General features: G+C 41.3%; 1 protein-coding gene across 2 annotated transcripts in view; it reads right to left on the bottom strand.

Moving 5' to 3' along the window:
• Positions 1–12,476, bottom strand: part of twf2 (twinfilin actin binding protein 2) — a 92,193-nt gene that overhangs the window by 48,681 nt on the left and 31,036 nt on the right. For both annotated transcript variants that reach the window (XM_078414194.1, XM_078414195.1), the window contains exon 3: positions 1,491–1,669. In XM_078414194.1, coding sequence (XP_078270320.1) covers positions 1,491–1,669 — 179 coding nt within the window. The remainder of the gene's footprint in view (positions 1–1,490; positions 1,670–12,476) is intronic.

The following is a 12,476-nucleotide window of genomic DNA, read 5'->3' as shown; positions in this document are numbered from 1 at the left end:
CATTTTGTCGTTATTCAATACTGTGCACTGATGCAAATTAGAATGAGAACCTACCCGTAGAAAAAAATCCAAAGATTTGCATCTTTCTGGCTTCAAAAAAGATTTTCCTTGTCAAATTTCAGTATGTTAATAGAAGAGCCCAAATTTGTTTTCTCAGCAGAAAATAGGCACTGGTGAGTGATCAGCAGCTTCCTGCTCCATCCATCAGTGTAACCGGCAGCAAACTGATAAGCCACTCGCCATTCTTTGCTGCCAACTGATTGATAAATGTTATTTCTTTTGTTGCTTCTGCATTCCAGTCGAGATTTTTTTTTGTGCAAAATATTTTGAAGTATTCGTGGGATATAGAAACTATAAATCATTGCCTTTCCAGAAATTTACTTACAACATGTTTTTAGCAAATGAGGAAAGGAGTTAATTTTTTCCCCATTTCACTTGCTGCTATTCCGAGTACATCTGTACGCACAAGTTATTACATTTGGAGTTGTGGGCGGGGTGAAGTGCATTTTGCCTTAAATGAAGTAATCTATACCAGGTAGAGCATGCACCAGCATGGTACAGTCATAGGCTCTTGTCAATATTCTACCGATGTGTGGAACAAATAGCTTGAATCACTGAAATGTTACTATGGTCCATTTTGGCTCTGTGCAACTGTCCTGATCCTGCCAATGTTGTGTATAATGGACTCACTACGTGAGATGGTTAACTTAACGCATTCATTGGAATTGAAAGCTGATGGCTCGGCTGTGGTAATGGCAGCACAACAACAAATCTGCAGTATAATCACCATTAGGTCCAAATCTATTCCGGTATTTCTTCTGGACTCTCTATGCAAGGAACAGATTACATCTAATTTTAATAAAATCCAGAAAGCTTAATGACTAATGAGGTATCTCTTAAGTGGAACAAAGATGTTTTCGTTGAAAGCTTTGGGGTTACTCATTTTAAACATGGAAATTTGGAATAAAGCTTTCTAATCGAGGCATGTGGTAGCTTAAATGATGTATGGGTATTCATTTACAATGAAGATAATGTACTTCCATTGGTCAACTATACTTCCCAAGAGACACATTAGCTCCATGAAAATTGGTTTCGATTTCCTTTGTAACTGAGGTAATTGAAAATTTATGAGCTGTTATGAAATACCACCTTGCTTGCTATATACTTTACATTTACATGATCAAGTTCAGAAAGAGGAAAAAAAAAACAGAAAATAATATTAAAGAGAGAGTGCTAATATATTCTCAGACAGTACCACGTCCCAACATAGCAAATGGTTCAGCTAGGAAACTTTGGAATGGACCCTCTACATTACACAAAAGCAGATCTGCACTGCTGCCAGTGCATATCTTTCAATACAATTTTTATGTTTTAATATAAATAAAATAAAAGGATAAAGCTTGAACTGAAGCTTTAAGCGTTTCTCTAATGCCTGTACCCTCTAATACTCCTAACGTTGCTAGTATTGGATAAAAAGCATGTGTACTTACTGGGGAATAATCAGGCGACCAGGATATAAAAAGCCATTCGTAGCCCTGTGCATTCTGGCTGTCGAGGCGATATAGAATGTAGCACGGCTGCAGGTCCTCCAACAAGGGAAGGATGAAATTGTCGTAGTCTCTATCCCATGTCTGCGATGGCTCTTTGTACATTCCCAATACTAATTGCTCTGGAAGAGAATAATACACATTGTAAATCGCACATTACAAGATGAACTCTTGCTCATTTTATCTACTATAAATAGCAAGTCAGCCAAACATATCTTTTCCATTTTTATTAAAGATGCACACTTGGCATTTTGTTGAAAATACACTGCATACATTCATCTGATCAATGATTGCACCATGATCTTAACTGATTGTTTAAAGTTGTTCCAAAAAGCTTGTTAAATTTTACAGTAATCACATACTATTTTATAACTGCAAAACCAGGCGGCCAGCACCAAGGATACACATCACTAAAGATGCAAAAATTAATCATTGCCCTCGAAGTTCTGCAGCTGCTCTTGAGGAGTACATGGTAAGCAGATGGTGACTGAGGACTGGCTAATGTTTCCCGGATGGGTTGACTATCGACTGTCGACACAAAAGGACATGTGTAAACAAAACTGCCGCAAAACAAACCTGGGCTTGTTTGAGTTGACTCCATGTCAACTACATGAAAGCCATTTAATTCCCTAGGACAGCTGCCACAAAAATTACAACAGAAGATATTAGTATATTTTTTGCATTAGCTTATGTTGCAGTCAAGTTGAGTTTATTGTCATATGCACAAGTACAGTGATGGACAGGTACAATGAATATCTGGCATGCAGCAGCATCTCAGACATTATACAAAACATAAATTATACATAAATTGCACAAATACTACGACAGTAAAAAGAAAGACTGTGTAGGAAGGAAGTGCAGATGCTGGTTTACTCCAAAGATAGACACAAAATACTGGAATGACTCAGCGGGACTTGCAGAATCTCTGGATAGAAGGAATGGGTGACGTTTCGGATCGAGACACTTCTTCAGAGATCCTGCTTGTCCCACTGAGTTACTCCAGCAATTTGTGTCTATCTTCAAAGGAGAGACTGCATATTCAATTAGTACAAGCGATGACTTTGCTCAAGATGTTATATTCCTCAACTCAGTAATACTCCAATAAACTCATGCTCAAAGAAAGATATTCAAAAATGGCTTTTAAAATTGGTCTTTTTCTAGTAGCTGTTCCCCGATATATGGATGTGCCTACGCACTATTCTCTGTGTAATATATACTTACACCATGTGTAAGCATTGTAGTTTGAATACTATATTAAGTAAGAAATTATTATTTGTTATTTGAACAAAGAGACCAATCTATTTAAACTAACAGTGAAGCAAAATAATACTGAATGAATGCAAAGCCTTTTAACTGAAATAAAAACTTCTATGCTTTTTTTTATTTCTTTATCTTAATACATTCACATTGTTTTGTTTTCTAATCACCAGAAATAAGTAAACTTATCTTTCAAAATTAATCAAACTGTGAAGGGGCTTCAAATGTTTCTTTCCAAAGAAAACTAATATTTTCTTGCAGAGAATCATACACTACTTATTTTCAAAAATCACACGACCCCTGGGAACAACTAATGGTTTGCCGTTATTTCGCAAGTACAAAGAAAATAGGAACGGGGTAGGCCACCTGGTCTGGAAAACCTTTCCTGCCATTCAACATAACCATTAGGTAATCTATACTTTTCTCTGTGCCAGTTCGCCATAGCCCCCATTTCCACGGTGGTTCAAACATTTATCTACATCATTCATAAATACTTCAATTGATATGTCTCCACAACACTGCAGGATAGAGAATTCTAGGGAATCTTCACCACTGCAAAAAGAAATTCCAATGCACTGATATACTCTTCATCAAGCTATGATGATGCCATATTTAGGCTGTATCTTTAAGGCAGTAAAATATCTCAAGGTATTTCACAGGAGCATTATTGGATAAAATTGAACATAACACTAAGAAATATTAAACTTGAAAACATATCTTAAAGGAGTAGAGGCAACAGGATTTAAGGATGCAATTCCATTACTGCTGATGATCATTTCAAGTGCAGCAATGGGCATCTGTGAAACACAAGACTCCAGAAATGGTGAATGTCAGAGATTTTGGAGGGCTACAGAACTGAAATTCTCAGGATAGTTCAATCTCTGTATTGCAACTACTCACAATATGATAATGGCAAGTGACAAATTATTTGGAATTATTATGGTTGATAGTAATACACAGCTCAACCCATACCAATAGCAGTCACATATAATTAATTACTGCATTTTGAACATCGAATAAGGCCTAATATTAATTTCTTCTGTTGGAGTATTTCTCTAATGAACTACACTCAGATTTGGTGCATTCACTGGGGTCGAGGTACGATTGATCTAAAGATACAGTGTGCAAAACACGAGCGTAACTTGTAATGGTGACCAGAAAAGGCCGTGAGTAATGGAATCAGAATTTCAGAAAATCCCTGAATTTAATCATTTTTATTTCTCCATTTGATTTAATCATCCATGTGGTAGTGCACAGAACTATTTTTCGGATTTCATTTAATCTGCATTGTCCTGACATTAAGTCGTGCATTGAAAAATCCTATTTTTGTTCGCTGTATTTCTATTTCCTCTGGAGATTTGAAACATTGTGTTAATTAAGGCAAAGTATCTCTATGTGGAATGATTGAGTGATTTTCCATTTTTCATTGACAATATGATTTTTTCTTCAGTGTGAGTTACTGTAAAGTGCAGATTTGTTTTCTTTTGGAATTTGTAGTGTATAAGCAGGAGAATAAATCATAACAATCTAGTTTAGGTCATTGTCGGTAGAACGTTCTGACGCAGACTGAAGCAAGCTTAAATAGACTTTAACTAAATACTAGTCCTCAAACTATCAATTACTGAAAAACAGTGCGTGATGTTTAATAATATGTTACAGAAACTTTGATGAGCACAATTTAACATTGTCCACCCTTAAACCAAACTGTTGTTGACATTAACAGCTTAACAGGTTTGCATGAAACACCTTTGCTTTAACATGAGAACTATTCATTTAATATCACAAATAATTTTCTGGGCTTTAGTGATAGGAATGGCTCTACCTCTTCAACCATTTTTGATTGATTAATAAATTAAAATATGTAGATTTTGACTCTCCATTTGAATGAGTTATAGGATTTTTCAAGGCAGTTTGATGTCAACATTGAGGCAAGGTGAAATAGTGAAATTGCATTTGTGCATTTTGAGGCATAATAAACCTAACAAATATCTTGATCTTGCCTACAATCTTGCCTGTAATTTAAACATACACAATGTAAAAAAAGAAACTGCAGATGCTGGTTTATACCGAAGATAGACACAAAATGCTAGAGTAACTCAGCAGGTCAGGCAGCATCTCTGGAGAAAACGGATAGGTGACATTTCGGCAGGACCCTTCTTCAGACACAGGTTGTCCTCGGGCTGCAGCAGAGATCTGCTCCTGTGAACTGTTCTGCAAGTCAGAAACATGTTGGCGAACTGAGTTCCCAGGCAGCAGAAAATACCAGCATTCCCACAGCAGCCAGCAAATCCAGTTTACCCAGTGGCATTGTCCAACTGCAGTTCACCTACCGCCACACCAGGTCCATGGACGATGCCATCGCCCTAGCTCTACATTCATCTCTAGAATACCTGGATAAGAGAGACACCTACGTCAGACTCCTATTCATAAACTACAGCTCTGCCTTTAATACCATGATACCATCCAAGCTTATCACCAAACTAGCGGGATTTGGTGTTAGCACTCATCTCTGCAACTGAATCCTCGACTTCCTGACTAACAGACCCCAATCAGTGAGGATAAGAGACAAATCATCCTCCACGATAATCCTGAACATGGGGGTTCCGCAAGGATGCGTTCTCAGCCTCCTTCTTTACTCCTTGTACACCCATGACTCTGCAGCCATGTACAAATCTAATTCAACTTTCAAATTTGCAGACGACACCACCATTGTGGGCCGGATATCAAATAATGATGAGACGGGGTACAGGAAGGACTTTGACAACCTCGTGTCCTGGTGTCGAGACAACAACCTTTCTCTCAATGTCAGCAAGACAAAGGAGATTGTGATAGACTTCAAGAAGCGAAGCGGTACACATACCTCAGTTTGCATTGATGGTGTCGTGGTAGAGATGGTTGCAAACTTCAAATTCCTAGGAGTCAATACCACCAACAACTTCTCCTGGACCACCCATGTTGAAGGAACAACCAAGAAAGCACACCAACGCCACTACTTCCTTCGAAGGCTTAGGAAGTTTGGCATGTACCCTACAATTCTTACCAACTTCTACAGATGCACGATAGAAAGGATTTTGTCAGGATGCATCACATAGGTTTGGGAACAGCTCTATCCAAGACCGCAAGAAATTTCAGCAAATTGTGTGTGCAGCCCAGACTATCACATAAGCCAACCTCCCTTCTATTTCATTTATACCTCACACAGACTCGGCAAGGCTAGCAGCATAATCAAGGATCTGACATATGATGAAAGAATGGATCGACTGGACTTGTATTCACTGAAATTTAGAAGGATGAGAGGGGATTGTATAGAAACATATAACATTCTTAAGGGATTGGACAGGCTAGATGCAGGAAAAATGTTCCCTATGTTGAGGGAGTTCAGATCCAGGGGTCACAGTTTAAGAATAAGGGGTAGGCCATTTAGGACTGAGCTGAAGTAAACCTTTTTCACCCAGAGAGTTGTGAATCTGTGGAATTCTCTGCCAGAGAAGGCAGCGGAGGCCAATTCACTGGATGTTTTCAAAAGAGAGTTAGATATAGCTCTTAGGGCTAACGGAATCAAGGGATATGGGGAGAAAGCAGCAACGGGGTACTGATTTTGGATGATCAGCCATGATCATATTAAATGGCGGTGCTGGCTCGAAGGGCCGAATGGCCTACTCCTGCACCTCTTTTCTATGTTTCTAAATTTTTAAGGAGTCAGGGGAGTCAAAACGAGAGATACGGAAGGATAAGGAGTTAAAAACGAGAGATCAAAGGGGACGAGGTTCAAGAAAAATGTAGAATTGATTATTGTTAGCTGGAGGAAGGTGAATATTCATACAGCTGGGTTGTAAGATCCATCCATACTAATGGGTCCTATCTATACAAACAGTGTTTGATCAATCCAAATGTGGTACCTGGTCACAAGTGATATACTCATACACCTCCTATCAAGTCGGTAACAATATGGTCATGTTACATGATGACAGAAAATATTGCTACAAAAGCAGAAATTAATTGTTCATTTTTTGGGTGCATCTTTCATTAGTCATCAGCAATTATAAACACGTTGAGCCTTTAGGAACAGCATTGATACGCAGTATCACTGATCATCTTCTGCAGTGGTAAGTGAATGTCCTAAAATGGGGCTTGGCTAATTTTTATGGCAAGAGACTGGAATTTGATTTGGAGAGGCTGTTTGCAGGTAAAGGGATGTCTGGCAAGTGAGATAAGGGAGAGTTCAGGGCAAGTACTTTCCTGTCATGAGTAAGGGCAAAGCTGGCAAGATTAGGCAACCTTGGTTGATGAGGGATATTGAGGCTCTTGTCAGGAAAAAACAAAGAGGCATCGATCAGGTATAAGCATCTGGGATCAAGCAAACCCCTTAATAGCTCACGCTTTCTTTCTAACTGTATCGGAACTGATAATTTCTGCCCGTCATCACATTGGCTCAAGGTAGACATTTTACATCTGGAGCAATTCAGCTGGTCAGGCAGCATCTCTGCAGAAAAAGAATAGGTGATTTTTCGGGTTGGAACCCTTATTCAGTCTGAAATATCACCCATTCCTTTTCTCCAGAGATGCTGCTTGATCCGCTGAATTACTCCATCATTTTGTATCTATCCTCTGTAGAAATCAGCAGCTGCAGTTCTTTCCTACCCATCACATAGCCTCAGTTTTTCTTATTCTAATTGTATACCCTGGCCTGCTGGGCACCTCACAAAATCTCACCATTTCAAGTCAAGTCAAGTCAAGTTTATTTGTCACATGCACATACACGATGTGCAGTGAAATGAAAGTGGCATTGCCTGCGGATTGTGCACAAAAAAGAATTACAGTTACAGCATATAAATAAAAGTTAATACAGAGAAGACAAAATTTAGTCCCTGGAGTTATAAAAGTTAACAGTCCTGATGGCCTGTGGGAAGAAACTCTGTCTCATCCTCTCCGTTTTCACAGCGTGACAGCGGAGGCGCTTGCCTGACCGTAGCATCTGGAACAGTCCGTTGCTGGGGTGGCAGGGGTCCCTCATAATCTTGCTTGCTCTCGATCTACACCTCCTGATGTATAGGTCCTGCAGGGGGGACCTGCAGGACCTATAATTACAACAAATTATTCAGACGAGGAAGCTTAATGTACTAGTAGCTGCCCCTATTAAGCCATTTGGGTTCACCTAAGAAGAGATATTCCCTTTGCTCAACGTTTCCCTCCCCGCACTGACCACCAGCAATTTGCTTTTTGCTCAAGATTGCAGTATCTGCATGTTCTTGTGCCTCCCCGATTCCCCACAAAAACTAACATGCACTTTTCTCTTTCTCAGTCCTGAGAGTGTACAGCACCCCAAGTAGAAACAAGGAACTGCAGATGCTGGTTTACAAAAGAGGACACAAAGTGCTGGTTGTGTAGGAAAATAACTGTAGATGCTGGTACAAATTGAAGGTATCACAAATGGCTGGAGTAACTAAGCGGGTCAGTCAGCATCGCTGGAAAACATGGATAGGTGATGTTTCCGGTCGGGTCCCTTCAGACTAAGACCCCATGCCTTCCATTCCACAGAAGCTGCCTGACCTGCTGAGCATTTCCAGCAATTTTTGATTTTGTTTCAGATTTTCAGTGTTCTGCAGTTTTCTTTTGAATTTTTCAATTCAATATCCTCCTGGTGATTGTATGCTCTACCCACATATTAAAAACATGGGCGTGTACTGGAGGTAGCTTTTACTTGCAGAATGACTGCAAGGTGAGAAAATGAAAAAGATGATTTTAACGTGCATTGGCATGAATATCGTTCGGTCTACCAACTTAAATAGTTGGATGCATTAATTTACAGGATCTTCTTGCAGCGGCACCAGGCCTGGCACCGCATGTGACGGCAGGCGGCCGGTCCCTCTTCATTCTCGGCGGCCCTCTGCCGGGTCCCTCTTCATTCTCGGCGACCCGCCTGCTGGGTTTCCCTCAGCCCGCCTGCTGTTCGGCTCTGTGGTGCGGCACATCCCAGGAGGCTTCTGCTGCCACACAGCACATCCTGGGAGCCCCAGGTGCATCACATTTGTATTGGCATCTGAAAATGTTTATCTAGTCACACAGTTTCTTTGAATACACACAAGCTGGCCACATACTGCATCTCTAATATAGTTTAAACTAGATGACAAGTAATTTTTAGTTATCAAATGCTTTGATGTAAGGCTATTAGAATTGTGAACCTAATTCTACTCCAGCTACGCACAACTTAATTTCAACGGAATGATGATCTGAGAATCAATTTACATTGACGTTTTTGGACATGACATAATTCATTTCATATGCCAAATGCGCAGACATGAGCCATCAAACTGCATTTGATATTTTGAGTAATCCAACTCCAAAAAATCTTGAAACAGTGGGCTCAACCATGTCATGAAGATGCCAATGAAATGATATCATGTCACCATCACATATCCTAATAAAGAAAACTACAGAAAATACGTCTCATGCAGCTAAATGTTAGAGGAATTGCACTGATGTTTGTATTTCTTAAAGTTGCAAACCTTTTTAATAAATGTACTTTGGGCTTTCAGAGAACATTTGATAAATGAGGAAAATTTAAAGACTTATGCCATTAAAGTAGAAGGGATAGAGGGATGAGAAATTAAGAATTAACATTTTGGAGTGGAGTTGGTGGGATGGGGAGGCAAGGACTGCGAATAGTAATATGTATTAAACAACCTGATTCTCCGTGGAATGCAGAAATACAGAGATTCAGTGGTACAGATAAACACCTTTAAATAAAAGCACAATTGAGTGAAAGATACTGCAAATGGATTAAATAGAACTGCAGGCAGTTCACTGAATGTAAACCAAGGGATATTTATGAAATGTTAGTTGGATCAACATTGTTTGCAGCATTTGACAACAGTTATAAAATTGGATGTAGAACAGAAACAACATGCCTGACCAGCACACCGTATATATAGCGATGATGGCAGACTTAAAGAAAATGGCTGAATATACTGGAATTTAAAATTGAAAAATAAGTGGTTGCAAAATTATTGAAAATAATTTTAGGATCTGGGTTGGGACAATACGTTTACTACAATTTTTAAAAAACATTTGCTAAACTGTTATTAAAAGAAACTTGAAACTTTCAAAAATGTATGTTTTATTTCAAATAGCTATTAAAGTTTAGTCAATGAAAGTGGTTGTGACAATTAAACATTTAAAAAAATAACCTTTTAAAACCAATGTGACCAAGTAAATAGTATTAGAGGCACAACAGACTGTAGATGCTGAAATCTGAAGTAAAAAAGACGGAGAGCCGCTGGAAAAATTCAGAGGATCAGGCAGCATTTGTGAAAGGAAATGGTAATCAATGTTTCAGTGTGAGACCTTATCTGATCTCGGATTATAGATCAGCACAACTGGTATGTTTGGGATTTGAACTTCGATAAATAGCACTAAACCCCCCCCCCCACAGTACTAAATGTAAATGAAAATATCTAATTCAATTAATCAAATGAACACCTAGAATGATGCAGAATAGCTGTCATTTTGCCCATCATGCCTCAGGTGCCTGGCAGAATAATCCAGTTATGAAATCATAAAATTTGCTTAAATGTATGCCTTCCACTTACTGATCGCTCTGCTAAGAGTAATACAGTTCTACTATCCATTCCATTGAACCCTCCCTCCCATTGAACCCTCCCTCCCATTGAACCCTCCCTCCCATTGAACCCTCTCTCCCATTGAACCCTCTCTCCCATTGAACCCTCCCTCCCATTGAACCCTCCCCCCCATTGAACCAACCAACCCTCCCTCCCTCCCTCCCTCCCTCCCTCCCTCCCTCCCTCCCTCCCTCCCTCCCTCCCTCCCTCCCTCCCTCCCTCCCTCCCTCCCTCCCTCCCTCCCTCCCTCCCTCCCTCCCTCCCTCCCTCCCTCCCTCCCTCCCTCCCTCCCTTCTTGTTTGTGGGTATATGGATATATTTGAAATTTGTTCTGGAAATACAGCCGAAACGGTGCATGATAGCGCGACAATTTTAGGCCCACCCTACCCACCATTCCCCCGCGGTCTCAATAAATCAAGTTTGGTTACTTTTTTAAAGCAATTAACTTAATAAACTTTAATAAATGCGCTCCCCCACCCCCCGGCCGGGAGGACTAGCGGGAGAATCACCGCCCGTCCCAGGCTTGCCCCGCGCCTGACCTTCCTCCCCTGGTGCAAAGCGGCGGCAGAGGGTCAAACAAAAGATGGCCGTCATCGCCGTTCGCCGGCGAGCTGCAGGAGACACTTTGGATCCACGGCTCACTCTGCCTGCAGCACTGGCCTCATGGGGCCAATGTGAGTGGCTCCCTCTCCCCTTCCCTGTCCCCTCTCCCCTTCCCTGTCCCCCCTCCCCTTCCCTGTCCCCCCTCGCCCGCCACGGCCCGGGGGACACTCCCCAGCCGGCAACGGGTCCACGGATCCTCAGTTGGGGGAGGGTTGCCTAGCCCGCAGGAGAGGTTTCCACCCAACCGGGGTTGCCACGCCCGCAGGACCGCCCGCAGCAGAGATTTGGACCCAACGGGTCAGTTGCGTAGGGTTGCTGCGCCCGCAGGAGAGGTTTCCACCCAACGGGGGTTGCCTAGCCCGCAGGAGAGGTTTCCACCCAACGGGGGTTGCCACGCCCGCAGGACCGCCTGCAGCAGAGATTTACACCCAGCTGGTGCACACCCGTCTCGTAATTGAAAAAATCTGGATTAAATAGCCCTTCAGCTGGCTATTCCCCCACCTAGACAAAATGTTCAATCTTCTCTGCAGCCTCTCCGTGGCTTATATATCTGTAACACTATGACCAGAACTGCACCTGAAAGATGCTGGAAGATAATTAAACCAGTTAGTGTTTTAATCAATATCCAGCTCCTTTCTCATATTTGTAAATCAGTAATAAAAATACTATTCACCACCTTACCCATTCAAGGAAAGTATTTCATACGCCATCTTCTAACCATCTTTTCATCCTTCAATGACCACGAACATTCGCTACAGAGGTCCTTAGTTCCTTCTTCCATACTTCTAAGTCTACACCATTTATTTTGCATTCCCTTGCCCTGCTTGCCTTCCCTCTCATGCATTAACTTTGCATTGCTCTGGATTGAATTCCATTTCTGACTTTTCAGCTCAAGCCAGTCCACTGATAGTTTGTTTCCATTGATTTATATTTCGTGTCAATCACATGATTTATTCTCCATCATCTTCAACTATGCTAATCAAGGCCCTTGCTTTAGATCTAAATCATGAGTCTATATCAAAAAGGAAAGGGTTGCTATTCATTGTGAACTCAAATCCACTTCTACCAATTAATCCCAACAATCTGCTGGAGGAACTCCACACATTGAGCAGCATCTGTGGGTGGAAAGGAATTTAGTTTAGTTTAGAGATACAGCTCGGAAACAGGCCCTTCGGCCCACTGAGTCCGGGCCGGCCTGTGATCCCTGCACACTAACGCTCCCCTACACACACTAGGGACAATTTTCAATTATACCAAGCCAATTAACCTACAGACCTGTACTTCTTTGGTGTGGGAGGAAACTGAAGATCTTGGAGAAAACCCACGCGGGCACAGATAACGTACAAACTCTGTACAGACAGCACCTGTAGTCGGGATCGAATTTCAGGTCTCCGGCTCTGCAAGCACAGTAAGGCAGGAACTCTACCGCTGCACCACCAAAATGACTGAC

This window comes from Rhinoraja longicauda, chromosome 17 (assembly GCF_053455715.1).
Source record: "Rhinoraja longicauda isolate Sanriku21f chromosome 17, sRhiLon1.1, whole genome shotgun sequence".
Taxonomy (NCBI): domain Eukaryota; kingdom Metazoa; phylum Chordata; class Chondrichthyes; order Rajiformes; family Arhynchobatidae; genus Rhinoraja; species Rhinoraja longicauda.
The sequence above is the reverse complement of the archived record's forward strand: the minus strand, read 5'-3'. Positions and strand labels throughout refer to the sequence as shown.